This window comes from Scyliorhinus canicula, chromosome 13 (assembly GCF_902713615.1).
Source record: "Scyliorhinus canicula chromosome 13, sScyCan1.1, whole genome shotgun sequence".
Taxonomy (NCBI): domain Eukaryota; kingdom Metazoa; phylum Chordata; class Chondrichthyes; order Carcharhiniformes; family Scyliorhinidae; genus Scyliorhinus; species Scyliorhinus canicula.
In genome coordinates, this window is record NC_052158.1 from 80,162,294 (window position 1) to 80,183,812 (window position 21,519).

A 21,519-nucleotide genomic window follows, 5' to 3' on the forward strand; every position below is an offset into this window, starting at 1 on the left:
TACTTTCTAAACGGTGAGAAAATTCATAAAGCCAAAGTACAAAGGGATCTGGGAGTGCTAGTCGAGGATTCCCTAAAGGTAAACATGCAGGTTGAATCTGTGATTAAGAAAGCGAATGCAATGTTGTCATTTATCTCAAGAGGGTTGGAATATAAAAGCAGCGATGTGCTACTGAGCCTTTATAAGGCTCTGGTTAGGCCCCATTTGGAGTACTGTGTCCAGTTTTGGGCCCCACATCTCAGGAAGGACATACTGGCACTGGAGCGTGTCCAGCGGAGATTCACACGGATGATCCCTGGAATAGCGGGTCTAACATATGATGAACGGCTGAGGATCCTGGGATTGTATTCATTGGAGTTTAGAAGGTTAAGGGGAGATCTAATAGAAACTTACAAGATAATACATGGCTTAGAAAGGGTGGACGCAAAGAAACTGTTTCCGTTAGGCGAGGAGACGAGGACCCGTGGGCACAGCCTTAGAGTTAGAGGGGGTAAATTCAGAACAGAAATGCGGAGACATTTCTTCAGCCAGAGAGTGGTGGGCCTGTGGAATTCATTGCCGCGGAGTGCAGTGGAGGCCGGGACGCTAAATGGCTTCAAGGCAGAGATAGATAAATTCTTGATGTCGCGAGGAATTAAGGGCTACGGGGAGAATGCTGGTAGGTGGAATTGAAATGCCCATCAGCCATGATTGAATGGCGGAGTGGACTCGATGGGCCGAATGGCCTTACTTCCACTCCTGTGTCTTATGGTCTTATGGTCTTAACACACCGGGAGGTGGAGGAGTGTGCGTCTATGGACGTGGAGAAGGAGTTTGACCGTGTGGAGTGGCTGTACTTGTTCAATGTACTGGAGCAGTTCAGGTTTTGGCAGGGGTTTGTCGACTGGGCCAGATTGTTGTATGGGACTCCCAAGGGGAGTGTGCGGACTACTGGTGTCAATTCGGAGTATTTGGTGTTGCATGGGGGGGGGGGGGGGGGGGGAAGGGGAACGAGGCAGGGATGTCCGCTTTCCCCTTTGCTCTTAGCCCTAGCGATTGAACCATTGGCAAAGGCACTTAGGGCTTCAAGGGGTGACGGGACATTGAGATGGGGGTGGTTGGAGCACAGAGTCTCTTTATATTCTGCTAACGTCTTATTTGTTGTGAACCCATTTGAAAGTTTTGACAGGATTATGGGATCTTGGGGGAGTTTAGTCTTTTTTTGGGGTATAAACTCAATATGGGGAAAAGTTAAGTCTTCCCAATCAACGCCCAGGGACAGAGGGGTTTAAGGAGGTTGCCATTTTGGTTGGTAGGGACAGGCCTTCTGTATCTGGGGATACATGTGACACAGAACTGGGCCCAGCTGCACAAGGTGAATTTGGCAAATCTGGTGGCGGAAAGGAAGGAGGACTTTAGGAGGTGGGATGTGTTGCTGTTGGCTGGAAGGATCCAGATAGTAAAGATGATGGTGCTCCCAATGTTTTGTTCATGTTTCAGAATCCCCAATTTTGGTGCCCAGGTCTGTTCTTTTTAGTCAGGTGAATAAGATGATACTGAGGTTTGTGCGGGCGGGTAAGGTTCCCCGGACTGGGAGGATGTTTCTGGAAAGGAATAAGCGAGCTAGGGAGGGCTGGCGCTGCCAAATCTGCTGAATTATTACTCGGTAGCGAACATAGCTATGGTGTGGAAGAGGGTGGTGGAGAAGTAGTCGGTGTGGGGACAGGTGGAGGAGGCTTTTTGTAAAGGGACCAGTCTGAGGGTACTATTGCTGGCACCTCTTCAGTTCTCGCCAGCCAGGTACTCCACGAGCCCGATGGGCCCGATAGGTGGAGTTGAAATGCCCATCAGCCATGATTGAATGGCTGAGTGGACTCGATGGGCCGAATGGCCTTACTTCCACTCCTATGTCTTATGGTCTTGGTGAGATCTCACCAGTAATGTAGTGCACAGCTTTAGTTACCTTATCTAAGGAGAGATATAATTGCCTTAGAGGGAGTGCAACAGAGGGTCGCCAGATTAATCCCTGGGATGGGAGGTTTGTGTTATGAGGAGAGATTTGGAAGACTGGATCTATATTCCTGAGAGTTTTGAAGACTGGGAGTGACCTCGTTGAAACTTACAAAATTTTAATCATGTGACAGTGTGGATGTGAATGGGATGTATCCCCATTCTGGTGAGTCGAACAATCAGGGGACATAATCTCAGGATTGGGGGAGGTCATTTATGACTGAAATGAGGAAGAATTTGGTCTCCTCCTCCTCAGATGGCTGTGGAAACTCAATCATTGAGCATGTTCAAAACAGAAATCAATACATTTCTGGAGGCTCCTGACATCAAGGGTTCTGGAGAAAATAGTGGCGTTGAGGTAGATGATCTGCTATGAAGTAACTGAATGGTAGTGCAGGCTCGATGGGTGAATGGCCTACTCATGTCTCTAATCCCATCATGGCATTTGTGGAATTTAAAGTTAAATAACCAAATCTGGAGTTGAAAGCTGGTCTCAGTGGTGGTGACCATCATTGTTTGAGATAAAACCCCATCTGGTTCATGTTCTTTAGAGAAGGACGTCGGCCATCCTGACCTAGTCTACCTGAATTATAACTCTGGACTCACAGCAATGTGGTTGACTCTTGCCTTGCCAGCAGCCTTCACATCGCATAAATATTTCTTACAAAACAGTATCTTCAACCTTTCCATGAAAAACTTACATGATCCCTTCAATGGTTAAAAAGTAATAAACCAAACTTATACAAAGTTGTTCAAGGCCAATTTGAATGTTGGCAAAAACAAATGCATTAATGTTGCTAATCTTCGCGCACACCATCATTCTTCATGAATTCCAATGGCTTATTTCCTCATGCACATTGCTGTAAAATGAAAAAAGAAATAAATCACTTTTATTTAATACGCGGCACCTTCTCAAATGTCTTCTGAAAATCCTTTAGTCACAACTATTTGCTCCCCTTCATCTACCTACACGGCTATCGGGAAAAGTTGGAACACAGGAAGGTATTTATGGATGTGGGGGGGGGGGGGGGGGAATGTGGAAATATAGAAAAGAACAACTAAAGATTGCAAAGTTGGCTGGGACATTTGTATCCGGTCAACTTAGGGTTAAATCTTACTTCACAAACCATTGGCAGTTGAAACCACATATTTATTGCTAGTTACCCGATTACTGCCAGCTTAACTGCACAGGCTTGATACTGAACCTGGGACCACTTTAGTCTGATTTAGTCAGTATCCCAACAAAGCTATTCATTTTCCAAAGCTCCAAGAAAAACTAATTATTCTTGCTTATAAAGTGTCCCTTCATGTGCATGACCTGACCTCCAAAGTCAACCACTGCCTTCCTTTGTGGGAGGCTGGTCGAAGAATCATCAGAGCTCCAGGAGTTGAAGAAGGGAAGGAACAAAGTGGGTCTGACAGGATGGTAATGCAGGATAATGATACAATGGATAATAGCACTAGGCCTGAACAACATCATTCACCCATCTTGAATCGTAACCTTGGTTTTTATTACAAATTGTGAAAGTTTGCTTTGGTTTATCTTTATTGGAAAGACATTTTCTGTTCTGGAGACTAAGTCCGGTGGTGGGAACAGAAGTTGGAATTCTGCTGGACAGCTGCAGCCACAGAATCTCCCACTGTTCGGCTAATTAATTGTACATTCACAAGGTGCAAGTCGAATCTCGGGACAGGATGAGCAGACCTGCTCAGCCATTACCTCATAGGCTCCAACATCCGGGCGCCATGTTTGAATGGCATCTGAACAGCCATTCAATCGGCCCCTCGGCTCCTTGATTGCACCCAGGATCCTGCCTTAATCTCACCCCTCCACTGCGGTCAGCCTTGGAGTAGCTTGTGCTCTCTGTGATGGTGTGAAAGGTAAAAGCAGCATCTACTGTACTTAAAGTCCAAGAAGGTCTACCTCGCTTGGTGCACGCCACTTACGCACAGTCATGAAAAGTGAGTGTTCCAAATTTTCGCTGGCCAGGTACTTAATATGGAGGGGGAGAAAATTCCATTGTGTTTGCTTTTTAGTAAGCATTCATGAGATTCAAATAGGGGGCCAGATTGGATTCTCTGTTTCAGGGACTATCTACCCATGCCGTTGTGAAAACTGTGGTCTTTTACGCCAGAAAAACTGGCGTCAAAAGGCCACAGATTCATGGTCCTGCAGGGAGCAAGCAGGGAGCCGTCTTGAAGCTCGCAGTTCCAGCTACAGATACGGCCCCCGCACTTCCTCCAGCGGTCGCGCCGTGATCCATGGCGGACTGAGACCGTGGACCTGGACCATGGAAATAGTGCCCCCGAGTGGCCGCGCCCCCGAACCGGACCGTCCGCACAAAAAAACCCCAGTCCAGAATGAGGCCCCCCCCCCCCCCCCCCCCCTGTTTAATTCAGTTCACTTGTTTTTCATCAAAATAGTTGGAACAAAGTTCTTCACCTTTGGGAGTGTTATCCCCAAGCATTGAATTCCAATGCTCATAGAAGCATTAACATCACACAAATCACATTGATGTGTACCCCAATGCAAGGAGTGGTGATGATGCCCATCATCACTCACCCCGTTCAAGGTCATGACGCGGGGTGTCGATGCAGATGCTGGTCACATGCATCTATGCAACTGCCACCGTTGGGGAGGGGGGGCAAACAGTTGGGGTCAGGACACACTGGGACTCTTGTGGGCCCATGCACCTCATCCTGGTGGAATTCAGAGATCACCTGGTGAAGTGGCTACAGTGTTAAAAGGAAGGGTGTGAGGCTTAGTGGAGAAATACTCACCAAGAGGGAAGTGAATGGGTGGGTGTCCCAGAGGCATGGGAGTGAGGACTCTGCCGGGAATCCTCAGCGCTCAATTTAGTATTCTCTTCTTTTCAGTGCATGATCCGGGAGAATCATGGAGGTAGTTGACTTGGCTATTCTCATAGTGATCGAGCAGCAGCAGAGACGGAGACATACTGCTACACTTTGCCAGGACCAGCGCCGTGCAGAGGAGAGGGAGCCTGGGCCCACAGCTGTTTCGGGAAACACGTAGAAGACATTACTGGCAAAGGGCCTTCCGACGTCAGACATCCTAACTGCAGCTGTCAGGGCTTCAGTGCTGGAGAAGACAGCTGCGTCTGTCCCAGTGGATGGTGGATCACCATTGCTTGTTCCTGCAAGAGCTGGTACCACATGAACAGGAGTACAGAAGATCCAATTCCTGTGGCCCCTAAAGTTACCACAGCTCTGAACGTCTAGGCAAGCAACTTGTTTCAGGTATCACCTGTGACCGGTCTGACATTTCCCAGTCAGCCTCACACAATGCATAAGGAAGGTCATAGATGCCCTTATGTGAGGGCCCACGAGTTTCTAACGTTGGACAAGGACACGACGAGTCAGGACCATGGGCTTCACCCGCTTAGTAGGCATGCCCCAGGTGCAGGGTGCAATAGTCTTCACATGCGTGGCGTCAAGCAGCACCATTCATGCATTGCAAGGGATTCCACTCCTTCTGCCCAGATTGCTTGTGCCCACAGATTGCACATAATGCTCGGCGCTCATTTCCCAGGGAGGGTCATGACGGTTACATCTTGGGGCGCTGGTGAACAAAGTTATGTTCAATACAAGAGCTATGTTACAATGGTGACCTGGCTCACCTGTGCTTACGAGATACCTCCAGTTTCTTACTCTTCCTCACCCGAGGTGTATTGCAGCTCAGGTTGAGGTTGTCTGCTGCCTTTCAAGCCCTGTTGCCCGAGGTGACCTTGGTGGGTGTGCCCTCGGGGGGCTGGATCTGGACGGTCCGAGCCTACTTTCAGGCAGCAAGGGTATTGCCGTGCTACATTCCTCAATGTGCAGAGCTGGAGGTGCGTCTCTCACGGACAGGATGTCAGATGGACTGGGCACCCCTGGGCAGAGGGCCCCAGGTTGCACTCCTGATGCTTCTCTTCCCTTCAGGTGTCCAATGTCACGGTGTTCCTCCGTGGGATGCATGGGCAGCTGGAGTGAGATACAAATGCCCCACCAACCTCTGGCATTGCTACTCGTGGATTCCCACCAGTGCCTGCACCATGCGATTGAAGCCCAGCAGCATGGAGAGCTCCTGTCTCAGCCATGGATGTCATAACCTGAACAATGGAGCTGCCACTCCCAACATGGAGTGCACATCCTGCGCCAAGGTCGCCACTGCGGCTGCCACCCTTACAGTTTTTGCATCGTTCTGTTTGAGTGATGCCACCATCTCCTCAGATAGAAGGTGATGGGATTCCTCCAGTTGGCCTTGCAGTCTGAGGAGGGATGCTGACATCCCTTCCTGATACTCGCCACTCTACCTTTGAAGCACAGAAGCTCGGGGAGCAAAGGGCACATCTTTGGCCAGAGGCTCAGCAAAATCCTGGGCTCCACCATTCCTTTGAATGCCGGATCCCTGGGATATCCCTGTGGATCATCAGCTGTGCGGTGCTCACTAGTGAGTGACCCAGAAGCCTGCCTACTTCTCAATCCCACCAAGGTGTAAGTGTGTGCACTGGTGTGGGTTGCGGGTGACAGATGTGATGCCTCTTCCATGCTTGTCTCTGAACTGTCTCCTTCGGAGCTGCTCATGTCTGGGGTGTCCAGAAGGCAACAGGATGGTCAGGGCTGGTCAAGGGAAGTTCTACAAGGGAAGGGAGATGGCATTAGTGCATCCTGGGGAGAACTGAGGGGGAACAGTTAGTTGTGAGCCTTGGATTATGGCCGCAAGCCTTTAGCTTGTTGCCCTCAACATAGAATTTAGTGCAGAAGGCAGCCATTCGGCCCATCGGGTCTGCCCCGACCCTTGGAAAGAGCACCCTACTTAAGCCCACGCCTCCACCCCATCCCCATAACCCAGTAACCCCACCTAACCTTTTAGGCATTTTATCATGGCCAATCCATCTAACCTGCACATCTTTGGACTGTGGGAGGAAACCAAAGCACCCGGAGGAAACCCAAGCACACACGGGGGCAATGTGCAGACTGCACACAGTGACCCAGCGGGGAATCGAACCTGGGACTCTGGAGCTATGAAGCAACTAACCAGTATGCTACCATATGCAACTGTGCTAACCACTATGCTGCCGTATGTCCTCTCCACAGACACAAGTCTTTTTTCTCTCCAGCCAGCTCAAGTGCTGTTTCCTCAAAAGGCGTGAGGCATCGGAGCTTGGGCATTACTCCAGGTGGTTGTGTCCACTCACACCTATTATGCTGGAGAGACAGATGGGGGAGTGTCGGCCGGAATCCTGCCAGTTCAGATGGCAATTTGGTGTGGGATGTGTAAGACTTGAGTGGGAACGGGAATGTGAGGAAAAGATTAGTTAATTGATTGGGGGTGGGGAGGATGGGAGGAGAGGGCCGCTTGAAAGGAGTTGGCTGGATGAGAGAGCACCTTGGAGGTTTGAGGGGGTGCAGCTGGAGACTGGAGGAGGCAGACATACTCTGGACGCCCAAAGAAGGTCATTCAACTTTCTGAAGCACTGCTGCTCTGTCCTCTTCTGTAGTGAGCTGGCACTGACTGGGGCTGCTACAGCCACCCAGGCGAGGGGTGGAAGAACTTCTGCAGGAATGTGGGAATAGGAGGTCCCGCCTATGCTGCCCGCCATCCAGGAGTTTGTTGCGAACTCCCTTGGAGGATCTAGATGCAGGCTTCCTGGCAGCCATCACACTGACTGGATCTGGAAAAATTCAATGGCTGCAACCTAACAAAAAGAAAGTCTGTTCTGGGCGGGTTCTTCAATGGCACTCGTAGCACCAGGAACGACCAGGTTATCTGATGGCATTCTGTCTTTAGAGCACCAGTAGGGAATGCCACCCCCCACACACCCCGGCTGCACTCAGCATAATTTCCTGCACTGAGGAGCTCCAACGAATGGAGCTCTTCCATGCTGTAAACAATCTTTTGACCCTTCGATGTAACACCCGGAACACCCCCCCCCCCCCCCCCCTCCCCCAGATACCATTCCGCTTGGTCCCTGTTTGTGGGGACCAGCAGTGAAAGGCACCCAGCTGGGGTCTCCTCAGCAGGACTGATAGAAGCCGGGTGCGAGCACGGCTAACAGGGTTCTTAAACTCACTTAGCCGTGTGAGACAGGGCCCCCCCTTTATGGGTGGGAAACGGATCACATCTCACATGATCTGGTTAGATTTTGCGAGGCGTAACGGCCGTCAGGAATCCTGGTGGACGCCTCTCCCGGGATCTGCTGACCGTGTCGCGCCCCCATTCAAGCGGGATGCAGCCGATAGATCGTGCCCTACATTTGTATTCTAGGTACTGGGGAGGCGTTTATATGGAGCTTCCCACAGTTTCCAAAGATGAATTTGCTCCACGGCGAGGGAATCAGCGGGAGGTCGCCATCAGTGTGACATGATTCATGTGGAGAAACAAATGTTGTTAAAGAGGCTCAATATTCGGTGAGATTTCCCACCGCCAGCGGCTGTGGGATTTGCGTTGGTTTTTTTCACTGGAACCCGACCCTTTGCCAAATTCTGGAAATATTCCACCCACAGTGTTTCTACAAATTGTGAAACACAATTAAGTAGAAGATCACTGGATAGCATCTTTGCACTTTTCTGTGGTATATACAAATTTGAAATGTGTCACTTACTGCTTCCCTTGAAGAAAGTAGAGCAGAGGAGGTAAGCAATGATTGGCACCGGAACTGCCAGAACTGCCAACCCCAAAGGGACCAGAAGCATCAAACGCTGTATTTTACCTAAAAAAGATGGACAATATTTACAAATCAGAAGACAATCCAGCTCATTATACCCACCCCAGCTCCCAGAGAGAACTACCTACTTATTCCTTTTCCCACAATATAAATGTTTATTTTTCCAACATTCATCCAACCTCATTTAAAATCCATTCTGGATTCCGCTTCTCCAAGAGATTGCAGTGAGGCATTCCATATCCATAAAACTTACAGAATATCAAAAATCTCCTCTTCTATCCATGATAAATTATGCCCTAATTGATAAGTGAAAATAGTTCTTCCAGATTTATCAAAACACATTGTGATTTCGAACTTTACTGTCAAATCGTCTTTCCTTTTCTCAAGAAAACAGCTCCAGATTCTCTTGTCCCCTTTCATAATTAAAAGTTCATATCCTTGCCATTATCACTACTGCAGTATCTCTATGTATTAGACATATTTATTAAAGTCAGACACCCAATCCAGATGCATTGGAGTCTGTTATTATGTTTAAGATGCCTCATAAATGCAGGTTATTATTCTTGTACACCCCCCCCCCCCCCCCCCCCCCCCCCCATCTACAGATGTTGGCAGGTTTTTGTTTTAGTCATGGATATAGAGGAATATTTGCATCAGAACAGCATCACTGCATATTCTCAGCTGATTTCCTGTGTAGGAAAATTACAAAAATAAGTGTTTCTGTGATAGTTTAGATCATTTTTCCAATTTCTCACCCTTCGGATTGGCCCCGCTATAATGGCTGACAGTCACTCGGTCGCTGGTTGCATTACTGATTGGGTTTTCAGCGATGCATCTGTACATACGTTGCTCCTCTTCAGTAACACAGTCTATTAGAAGTAGTGTCACATCATATGTCTCATTGAGAACTCCAGACAAGGATAACTTTTCCCAGTGAATCATGACATTTGTTCCATTGGAGACAGAGCAGTTCAAAGTGACATTTGATGAACTCTCACAGTTACCAAGAATCGCTGTCTCAGGCTGGGATACTGGTTCTGAAAGACACAGATAATAATTAACCTACACAACAGTCATTACACTTCAGAAATGGGCGCAGTTCTCTGGCCTAGTTTCGCTCGAGTGAGAGCGCAAAAAGGCTGCTGAACAGCAGGAGGCCAAAAACGAGAACCTCGCCGGGATCCCGCTGTATCACGGTGAGAAACCAATTGTCACCACTTAAGCCCTATTTCCATGCAACTTACGGGAGCCGCCCCACATCCAATGGCCTCCTGCGATCCAGCTGCCTCCCCAGCAAGTGGTCACGCTCAAGCTGATTAGTACTCCTTTTCAAAAACGGGAACTTAGCGGATTGGCCGCTGAGGGGACGCGAGTAGGTGAGCAGCCATCTTCGCTCACAGGCAGTTAGCTTGGGTGCATTGGGCATGCTGCCCCTTTGCTCGGGGAGGGGGGGGGGCAACCAGGTGTGCAGCCCCAGGGGGTGGGTCGTGGGTCACCATGGGAGGCTGGGGTAGGGTAGCGTGCTGATTGGAGGGGGGGGGCCGCGACCATCCGCAGGTCCTCCATACCAACCTCTGGACCATGTCATCCCGTTCCGGGAGCAACCCTAGTCCCTGCTTGTTTGTCCAACGATCACCCATAACTCACACTGACCGCGGAGGCCTCTGGCTGTGTGGTGCAGGCTGTTGTGAATCAGGGATTTGCAATTGTGGTCAAGTGAGCACTTCACACATCTCAACTGGATCTCCGTGGGTGGGCGGGTCATGCAGCATGTGGGGCTCATTGCCTAACATGCATATCAAATCTTCATGCATGGACACTGTGCTTGAATACTGTGGGAGGCAACACCACAGACACCTTTGGTCACACAGGGGATAGGCACCAATACCGGGCACATGTCTGTGTCTGGGTGTGCGTGGGCTGAGCGTGTTGGGTGGGAGGCATGGCGGGGGGGTGGGGTGGGGTGGGGGGTTGTATGGGTCACAGGATTGGTTGTCGGACTGCACCATGGAGCAAAGAGCCAGAGGTTGTGGTTCCTCATACAAGTGTAGACCACTGCCCCACTCTCCCGTTGGTGCTACCCCATTATCTCCACACCCCTCAAACACCCCCTCCCCCTAGTGCACATTCCACTCCTTACCCCCATCTACGCGGGGTGATCGAAAGTGTCTAATGTGCTGCCTCCCACAGTGTTCATCTACCCCTGCCCCCGCTCCCCCCTCGCCCACTCAGTGAGCCTTGCTGTGCTTCGCCTTCTTTGCTCTACAGCCACGTCTAGGTGTATCCCCAGGATGCATATCAGAGGTGGAGGCAGCCAGCTGCTTACCTCATCCCGTGACCTTTGATGCACCTGGCAGGCATCTTCTGGGGCTGGAGGGCCCCGCCGCACTTGATGGCGGCACATGCCCAGCCATGCTGTCCTGTTCCAGGTGATGGCTGAGAGGCGTGGCCTCATCAGAGGGGTGGAACCCAGAGGGGTTGGTGTGGCCACCGTCTCCAGTCCAGAGGATGGGTTCGGTTTTCCACCCTGTGTCCCCACCTCCCACTCGTTACCCATAGGGCCCTGGGGTTCACCTCGGGACAGAGGGGCAGCTGGTTCGAGCACGGCTGCCCCTGTGTCACCTGGCTCTGCCAGCCTGGTGCCTGCACCATGGTGTCAACGCCCTCGGTGATGCTCCTCAGTGATTGAGCCATGCCCACCTGCAACTGGGCCAAGCTCCGCAGCAACTCGGCAATTCCATTCTGAGACATTTCGCTCAGCGCCTTATCAAGGTCAGCCTGGTACTGGGCCATGTCCCCCAGCAAGTCGGACATTCTGCAGAGGCCGTCAGCCATGGGCGTCACAGAATACCACGCCTTGGACATCTCCACTAATGCTGCTGACGTCGTGCACCAGGCTCTCCACTGCAGCCGCGACCCTTGCTGTGTTGGCCTTGGTGTCACACATTGCCGGTGACTGTAGCCTCTGGGACTTCTGCACTCAGCTATTGACCTGCTGGAGTGTCACTATCCTCTGAATGTCCCAGCTGCTCTCTCGCGTCTCCATCAGCTCCGGGTAACCTGTTCCATAGGCTCAGCCTCGTTAAGTGGGCCAAACGATGTTGCATTGCGTTGCCAGCCTCGCCGGGCAGCTCGTGGCAGTTCCCACTCACTACAGCACTTAGAAATCTTTCCGGAGAATCGTGCCCATGACGTATTTCTGAGTAATTAATAAACCAGAACACAGATGCAATGTTTAGATTCTGCTTTGTATTTTAAACAGATGAACATTAAAGCCTGAAGTCCCAATATAATACAAGCCCTGATATGGGCGGCACAGTGGTTAGCACTGCTGCCTCAAAGTGCCAGGGTCCCAGGTTCAATTCCAGCCTTGGGTAACTGTGTGGAGTCTGCCCTTTCTCCCCGTGTCTGCATGGGTTTCCTCCATGTGCTCCAGTTTCCTCCCACAGTCCGAAGTGTAGATTAGGTACACTGACCATGCTGAACTTCCCCATAGCATCCAGGGATGCTGTTAGGTCAGGTCATGGGGTTCTGGAAATGGGGGGAGGAGGGGGGCCCAGGTGGGGCCCACTTCCAGAGGGTCGGGGCCCTCTTGCAGAGGGTTGGTGCAGACCAACCGATGGGCCAAATGTTCTAGTCTATATTACCTCATGTATTGTGTTTGTGCTTCACAAATGCAACCAGTTTGTGCATTATGTAAGAGACAATAGGTCTTATACCGTTAGAATTTTCATATGCACCGGGAATTCTTCTGCTGCCAGGAATTAAAATAATCAATCTAAATTAATTTTCCAATTTGCTTTAACTAGCCATGTTCTGATGGTATTTTTTATTTGAAATGTCAATAAATCAGTTGGTGAGAAATGTAGATAATTAGAAGTTCAACGATTAATTCATGAAGTTTCTGGATGTCACGATTTTGGCTTGTGTACAAACTGTTATGCAGAACTCAGTTTATCTGAGAACAGTGACAGGAAGTGTTGAAATTCTGAAGTGTTTCCATTGAGGACCTGGCCTTAGCCACGAAGGCAATAATGCCATCCTCAGTGACACAGACACTTGAACAGGAGCCTGAACATTGTGTAGCTGCAGGCAAGACGTCTCCCTCTCACTGGGGGAAGTTCCATCTCAAAGAGCTGCTGCTGGCCAATGTGATTGGCTGGCAGCCCTCCAGTCCCTGCAGCGACTGCGCTGCAGTGCACAGAAATGCAGGAGGATGTCGGAGATTAAGGGCAGTATGTTACAATTCTTTTTCAAAGTGCTGTCTTGGGCAGGAAAGGCAGAGGGCATGTCTGCCCATAGTTTCAGCTGGCTCACTTGGCAAACTCAGTGTCTGTACGGGCTATTTTTCGAAATTGCATGTTTGGCCCAAGAGCAGCTCATTATGAACATCAGAACCTTTAACTAACTATAAATTAGAGCACGTGGTTGGTGAAAATCACTATTCCTTTTCACTATTCAGGTTTGTTTCATGGCTGTGCCTGTGTTGAAGGAGTGAACTTAAATCTCACCGAATTTGCCTGTGGAGAAACCTGGGGCTTGATTCTCCGCACCCCGATGCCGAAATCGCGTTTGGCGCCGGGGCGGAGAATCCGTTTTCCCACATGAAATTGGGACTGGCGCCAGTTCCGCGATTCTCTGCCCCCCTCCCCAAAACAGAGTATACATCACATCAGATCACTGCCTGAGACCCGCCCAGCTGTTCACTGTCCCCGACCTGCCGAATTCCCGTTTCTATTCTAATGTGGTCCTGCCGTTTGGGAACCTCGCGTGGCAGCTGCCACAGTCGGGGAGGGCCGACCGGAGGGTAGGGCGGGCTTCATTCGGGACTGGGGTCCTATGTATGCAGGTGGTCCGAGTCTGGTGAGCAGCCAATCGTGGGCACTATTTTGGCGGTCCAGGCTGAGTAAGCCATGGAGCACGGCACGTCCGCTGGAGGCCGCTGCCGTGTGCATGCGCGGCCTCTGGCGTGGAAGTGTGGGAGGCTGGAGCTACGAGCTCCACAACAGCTGCCTGCTCGCCCCCTGCAAGACAGTGAATCTGTGGCCTTTTGACACCACAGTCCCGAAAGCGGAGAATCCAGCCCCGTTCTCAGTGGGTTCAGAGGGGCGTTAATGATTAAACAAATTAATTTACGTATGTTGCAAATGATATGTTGATATAAGTCTATATACAGCATTATTGATACTATGTGATGATATTGATCCTGGGGCTGGATTCTCCACACCCCCGACGCCGAAGCTGCAGCCGGGGCGGAGAATCCATTTCCGCGCATGGAATCGATATCGGCGCCGTTTCTCCGGTCCCAACAATTGCCGTACACGGAGAGTACGCTGCACCGCATATTACTTACCTGAGGCCATTCCCACCATTCTCTGCTCCAACCGGCCGAATTCCCGACAGTGTGGGTCTAACAAGGTCCTGCCGTTCGGGATACCCACGGGGTCGATCGGGAGGACTACTCGGGAGGTCCAGCTCTGCAGTCTGAGTCCCCATGGAGCACAGCGTGGCCGCTGGCGTGTGCATTCGGGGCTTTTGCGGCAAAATCCACGAGCATCCCGACGGGTCCCTGCTAGCCCTCTGCAGGGCTATGAATATGTGGCCCTGTCACGCCAGTTTTTCTGTTGTGAAAGGCTACAGTTTTCACGATGGCGTGGGGACACAGTCCCAAAAATGGAGAATGAGATTGGGCGGAGAATAGCTTCCGGCGGCAAAATCAGGGCAGACGCTAGTTTGTCACCAAATCGGGATGCTCCGGCATCCTGAAAATGGTGTAGGTATGTCGCTCGCAGTGCAGGCTGAAAGTACAGGAGGCATATCATTAGCGGGCCTGACACCCGAGGCTCCTGGGGCTCCGCAATTCACCGCCTCCGATGTGCCAAATTGCCAACAGCGTGATTCACTTGTGGTTATAAGAATTGTGAACCCGGAAGCTGTGCGAGAGAGAGAGGAGGTAAGAAATGCCATGGAGTCTGTGGGCTGCTGGCACAGACACCAGGGGCAGGGGAGGGGAAGGGGAGAGGGGGAACCGGCCGAGCAGCCGGGGTGTAACCAGCCAGCACTGGAGCGGTGCCCAGGCACCGACTGCCATTACAATGGCCATCTTGCTGACCATCCACCCCGGCCCCTGGTTCCACAGGCCATTATACACCAACAGAAAGGACACTTACTCCATGAACATCCAGCTGGTCTGTGACCAACAGATGCGCATTATGCACGTCTGCGCCCGGTTCCTGGGAAGCATGCACAACGCAGTCATCTTGGCACACGGTGATCCCAACATGGTGTCCCCCCCCCCCCCCCCGGGGTTGACTGCTGGGCAACATGAGTTACGCGCTGTAGTCATGGCTGATATGCCTATCCGGAGGCAGATTCTGTAAGCCGGCCGTCATCACTACTTGTCTCTGGATCTCTGACTGCTCCTGCACTGTGCCTGGGACTGGATGTTCCAGCACCCATCTGGGGGGCAGCTGGTTCCTGGGGCTGGCCTGCCCTCCGACCATCCGGCCTCTCAGCTGCTCCCTCCTCCACCTGCTGTACCGAACCGACTGTGTGGTGCGCACCAGATAGTGTCCCAGTAGCATCTTCACTAATGTGCACAACCAAGGTGATAACCTCTGAGATGGTGGAGGGTGTTGGCGACAGCTGAGACGGAACGTCCGTGTCCTCCTCCGACCCGAACCCCCGGGGTCTCGGGCAGAGGGCCAGTGTTCAGGCTGCTCTCCCCATCAGTGCTCAGCCATCTGGGCGGGCGGGCGCGGTGGCACTGGCTGTGGCTGGACTGTGGGATCACTGGATGGACAGGTCCCATCTCCGGCAGGTCCTGTAAGACACATGGTGACACGTATGGTTCAACTGTGGGCTTGGGGAAGTGGGGGGAAAAGGTGCTGAATGGGCTGTAGGGGAGAGTTGAGGAGGTGGGTGAGGGGTGTGGATCGAGGTGGGCGTGCCCACACATGTGTCATGGGGCTCTGCAACTGAGTTCGCCGCCACCGACATCCGCGTCGGTGGCCTCTTTCCCTCTGGGGTGCCGACCACGTGCAGTGATCTCTGCGCGAGCATGGTGAGGAGCCGCAGGTATGGTGGTTTCCCCCCCCTGGTCTTCTCCTGCACCCAGCGGTTCTGCGTGGCCTTCTCCTGGGGGAGGGGCGGCAAACACAAACAACACTGTTAGATGTTCCGACGCATGCAGCCCAGGGGTTGCGGCTGGCATGGGTGCTGGCATGTGGGGCAGGCAGAAGAGAGGGGTCGGGTTGTGCATGTGTGAAGTGTCAGTGCCACTCACCCTGGCAGCCCTGTGGAGGTTGTGCAGTTTCTTCCTGCACTGGATGCCACGGCGCTGACCACATCTGCCACCTCCACCCAGGCACGGCGAATGGCGGGGCTTGGTGGACTTCTTCCCCGGCCGGGGTACAGAATCACCCGCCTCACCACCACAGCGTCCAGGTTTCCAGCTCAGCGTCCCTAAACGCGGCCCTGCTCTCCTTCCAGCCATCCTGTTGACTGGAGCGGTGTGTGTGTGTGTGTGGGGTCGATCGTTTTCAGTGCGGCTGCGGATCGTTTTAAGTGCGGCTGCGGCGCCTATGAGCCTCATGTCCGCCAATCACGGATCGGCGCCGTTTCACTTGGAACTGGTTGCATTCCACGAGGCGATAATGCTAGCCCATTTAGAGTTGCTGAATCGGTGCATCTGTTGCACCGTTTTTGCTGTCTCAAAATCGGCGAATCCAGCCCAATTTATATCATGAGCCCTTTCAGGCCTCAATGAAATGTTATTATGTTGTTTCTTGCAATCCTCAAAGTTAAAAGAAGTTACATCAACACTTACCAAAGACCTGCAACCTGAATGTACTTTCATCACGGTTTTTCAGTTCTGTCCCATAGTAGTCAATGTGTATTTCATATTCTCCAGTGTCATTAACCTGTACATCATTCAGCATCACAAAACCTCTGTGGATTCCAACTCGGTGTTTATACAGTGGGTGGACAATGTACGGCTTCTCCGGATTCTTAGATTTCCATGTAAAAATCTTAAAGCTCACAGGAGATTTTGATCTAAATGTAACATCATATTGATCAGAGCCTTTATGCTGGATGGGGAACAGGGCCTGTTCTCCTGCAATGGCATTGTTGATGGCATCAGGTTTGACGTTCAACGCTTCCCCACACACTACAAACAAACAGAATACTGGAAAACACAAATATAAATTGGACACATTAATTTTTAGTTGTTAGACAAACTGAGTGAGGTTGCAGGGAAAGGTAGGTAAAGGGTTTTTATTTATGCAGTTCAGTTTGAATGGCGATTAGGAAAACTTAACGTTCTGCGACACAACCAGTTATCTGTCCACAAAGTCAAAGGACTCTTGGTGAGAGTTGGAACGGTTCATTTGTTAACGGAGGCTGAATTTCTCACTGTGCTGGTGAGCTGTGTGATTTGAGCAGTTTCAGCTCCAACAATAATACTGTTGACACTTACCAAATACTTGCATCCTGAAAGTACTTTCATTGTGTTTTTGTCAGTTCTGTCCCACTGTATTCAATGTGTATTTCATATTCCCAAGTGCCATTAACTTGGACATCACTCAGCAACACACAATCTCTCGATTCCAACTCCCGTGTTGATATAATGGTTACACAACGTGACGTTTATCTGGATTATGCGATTTCCATGTTAAAATCCCAATGGTTTGTGGAAATCTTGATCTAAATGTTACATTATACTGATCTTCCAAAACTTGTTACTGTGCAAGGAACAGGACTTGTCCTCCTTCAGGGGTGTTAGTGATGGTATCAGGTCTGGCAGGTAATGCTCCTCCACACACAAAAAACAAATGGTATGCTGAAAAACACAAGCATAGATCACATACCTCAATTCTTTTTGCTGCTAGTCGAAGAATAATATTTTTGCTTTATTTATTCATGGTATGTCGGCATTGCTGACTAGGCTGGCATTTTATCCCATTCCTAATTGCCTTTGGAATGTGGTAGTTAGCTGCCTTCTTGAACTGGGCTACTGCAGCCCAGGTAATGTAAGTACACTCACAGTGCTATTAGGGACAGAGTTCCAGGATTTTGATTGAGCAACAGTGCTATATTTCCAAGACAGGGTGGTGAGTGGTTTGGCCAAGAACATCTCGGTTGCGTTGTTCCCATGTGTCTGCTGCACTTGTCCTTCTTGATGGCAAGTTTGTGGGTTTAGAATGAGCCTTAGAGTTCCTGCAGTGCATCTGGTGGATCAGTGTATTTCAACCTTTTCCCCCCCTGGACACTCGCCATGTTTTCCTACCTTTCATGTGAAAGGGAGCCTGCTTGGTCCTCACAATCTCATTCCAATCAGGTTCACAGGAGGAGGGCAATGCGCGTATCAGGTGCAGATTTCAGCCAGTTCCTTTCTGCCATCTTCATGTGAATGGAAACTCCAAACCTCGCATATGCAAGTCATTATGATTAGCAATAGCAACAAAATGCTTGCTTTACTCAGCACTGAATAACCTGGGAGAGCTCGAAAATGCTGACAGCCTCATCGGCTTTCGCTGCGTTTTTAATGTGCTGTTCAAGGTCAGGTACAGCAGCTTAGTCTTTTTGTTTGGAGTCAGCTCGAAGTTAATAAGTGACTCTGGGCTTTCAATCTCCAAAAGGAATTTTTCACACACCACTTATTTTCAATATCTGAAAATACTCCTCTCATTTTCCAGTACTTCCCTGCATGTAACACACAGGGGCTTTGCATTCTTATTTGTAATGGCACAATTGACAAAACCATACCTCAAGAAATCATCTTTATGCTGTTTTGTTTCAGAGTTAAATTTCACTTCATAGGCTATTAACCAGAGGCCCTGGAGCTCTGTACAGAGCTAACATCGGCACTGCTCTGTCCTGTCCTCGACTCTCCTGACAGCTCTCTCCAGATTCAGATTGTGAGATCCTGGTATATAGGTACACTGCCTATTTGTGTCTCTGACCACCTGTTTCTTGTAAAAAAATGATTTATCTTCACAGTCCTCTTGCATTGCTTGGTAGCAGCTGGGAAATGGAAGAATCTCTCCTCTGAATTGATGCCAAAAGCATATACATACAGGGTGCATGGTGTTGTGTACATGCAAGGCACATGGCCAGATCACTGCTGTCAGTCTAATTTCCTTCTCATTTAAAAGGTTCATTTAAAAATCGAGGTGAACCTGAAGATGTTTGATCAATACATCAAGAGTAAGAGGATCACTAAGGAAAAAGTAGGGTCTATAAAGAACAAAAAGATAACCTATATGTGGAGGCAGAGGATGTTGGTATGGTTCTTAATGAATACTTTGCGTTGTCTTCGCAAAGAGTTAAGGAGAAAGTATTGGTCGGCTCCATAAATATCCCCATCTTCAATGTGACGAATGGAATTTAGCCCTGTAAATGTGATGCATTGGGAGTACTAACAAGGCCTAACCACCATTTTATAGTTCCATCGTAATCTCCCTCCCTTATATTCTATGCCTCAGCTAATAAAGGCAAATATCCCGTCTGCCTTTTTAACCACCTGATCTGCTGGTTCTGCTGCCTTCAGGGAACTTTGCACATACACTTCAAGGTCCCTTTGGTCCTCTGTACGCCCCAGTGTCCTTCTGTTCATTATATATACCCTCGCCTTGTTAGTGCTCCCAATGCATCCCATTTACAGGGTTAAATTCCATACGTCACATTGAAGATGGGGATATTTATGGAGCCGACCAATACTTTCTCCTTAACTCTTTGCGAAGACAACGCAAAGTACTCATTAAGAACCATACCAACATCCTCTGCCTCCACATATAGGTTATCTTTTTGTTCTTTATGGGCCCTACTTTTTCCTTAGTGATCCTCTTACTCATGATGTACTGATAAAACATCTTCAGGTTCACCTCGATTATTTCCCCCAATATTCTTTCATACAAGCTGGGTCAATATCTAGGAATTCCCTCCCTAACAGCACTGCGGCTGTACCTACACCTCAGGAATTGCAGCGATTCAGGGCAACTGCCCACCTCCTTCTCAAGGGCAACAGATGCTGACTATATCCTGTAAATGACTTGAATAAAGTCCTTATTTGCTTTCCTAATTTCCTTTTTGATGCTATCCCTCCTCTTTCGAGTCTCTGGGTAACCTGGGCAGCTTCATGTCGCGGAATTGCCGCATTTTTGTAATGAATAAACCAACCACACGTTTTGAAAAATAAATGTACAGCGGACTGCAACTTTACAGCCAACAGCTCCTTAAAAAGGCGCGAATAAATATTTAACCGCCTTTGTACTTCCAGTTTTCAAAGTGTTCCCTGTTCCGCGCCATCGGTTCAAGGCGCAATCTGGCACTGTGTCAAACTCACTAACATAGATACGTGGGTAAAAGTATTTGAAATGAATTACCTTTGTCAATGTTGATGGTTGAATCGGTGTTCTTGTTTTACTGAAACCTCTTGTTTAGTGTTTACGGATGGGCTTAACCGATGGTACTGACAGATTTGTGATAAATTAATACCACAACAATTACACTTTCCGTTTAAGATACTTTGTAAAGATTTCATTGGCGAGTTCCCGCCCAGCACCGAACCCGTCTTTGTGAACAAGTGAGGGATGTTTAAAACTCGCAGCTTGGTTTTCATTGGTGTCCAAGGGTGAAACTTTCATTCACATTATAGTTTCAGACCCAGCAGAGAAAATGCAGCCGAGCCAAAGATTCAGGAGAGAGAGAGAGAGAGAGGACGGGGTGTATAAACTCATCCACTTCCTCAACCTAATACCTGGCTGGATCTGTCACTTAGAAACATTCTGAATGGCTTAATCCAACCTCCGGACTGCTCCCAACATTGATAGACTTTATTGTCAGCTCAATTTCAAAGTAACTTCCAGATTTCCACATTATGAAAGTATTTCTCCCTCTAACCGGCCACCTGTTTAACTGAACAATAAGTTTGAGATGCGGGAGTAATGCAGCTTGTTGGGAACTCCTTCTGTATCGTCTGAACTCCGATTTAATCAGAATGAGAGAGAGAGAGAAATGTTTGTCCCTGAAGACTAGAAAAGTTACCAGAAGGTTTTTCTGAACCTTTCAACATCCCATTTCCCAGCCCCAGTGAAAACCAGAGAAACTTCAATGTGGAAACTGACCTGAAGCTGAAATTCTCTCCTTCCAATACTTTGTGGGAAGTTGGATCAGTTTGTCTGTGTGACAGTCAGGCTGAGTTAGCAGCTCGTGTTTGAGGGAACGGGTTTCCCCCCTGGACAGGAGCCGCTTCTCGATCTCCACACTCAGCGGCTTCCCTTCCGCACTGCGAGCTGAATTTTAAAAAACACACATTTGGCGCCAATTCTGACGCTGCCCCGTCACAGCGAGCTGACTTCAATTTTCACGCTTCCGTCGTTTTTGGATGGATAATTCTCTCAAACCCGCATTGAAGTAGAACCAAGAGAAGCTGCAGGGATTTTGTCAAAAGTGTTTTGTCTTTTTAGATATGGAAAGATGAATTAATGTTTTGTTGAAATCTATTGTTAGTGTAACAACGGAAGTTACCTGATCGTGTTGGCAAGTTTTAACACATTAATATCAATGCAAATAATATTTCATTCAGATTTAAGACTGTCACTACTGAATATTTCCTGACAAAATAAGGGACTGTTGTTGATTTTCTGACAGTTTGGAACTGATCTGAAAGAGTCACTTCCCATTGACAGGAATTATTCTGAATCAATGTTCAGACGCTGCCGCTCTTTAGGAGTCTAACCCCAGCTGCAGTCTGAGTCCGCTCAGGATTCACCACATCAAAGGGAAACCCATGGAGAGACCGACCCAGGAACCAGACGACCCCTCTTATAGCTTTTATAAGAGGAAAGCAAGCACCAAA

At 49.4% G+C, this 21,519-nt stretch overlaps 1 protein-coding gene across 2 annotated transcripts; it reads right to left on the reverse strand.

Moving 5' to 3' along the window:
* Positions 1 to 713: 713 nt before the first annotated feature.
* Positions 714 to 20,963, reverse strand: LOC119976240 (hepatocyte cell adhesion molecule-like). 2 transcript variants are annotated; one of them, XM_038816586.1, is made up of 6 exons: positions 20,786 to 20,963; positions 17,137 to 17,499; positions 16,486 to 16,845; positions 9,413 to 9,694; positions 8,595 to 8,702; positions 714 to 2,849 (listed from the first exon to the last, which is right to left on the reverse strand). In XM_038816586.1, the coding sequence occupies exons 2-6, from the start codon at positions 17,147 to 17,149 to the stop codon at positions 2,830 to 2,832; spliced, it is 783 nt and encodes a 260-aa protein (XP_038672514.1). In that variant the 5' UTR covers positions 17,150 to 17,499; positions 20,786 to 20,963; the 3' UTR covers positions 714 to 2,829. The 2 variants fall into 2 exon arrangements, with proteins under 2 accessions (XP_038672514.1, XP_038672515.1); XM_038816587.1 differs by lacking the exon at positions 20,786 to 20,963 and adding an exon at positions 20,045 to 20,778.
* Between the last annotated feature and the right edge of the window lie 556 nt (positions 20,964 to 21,519).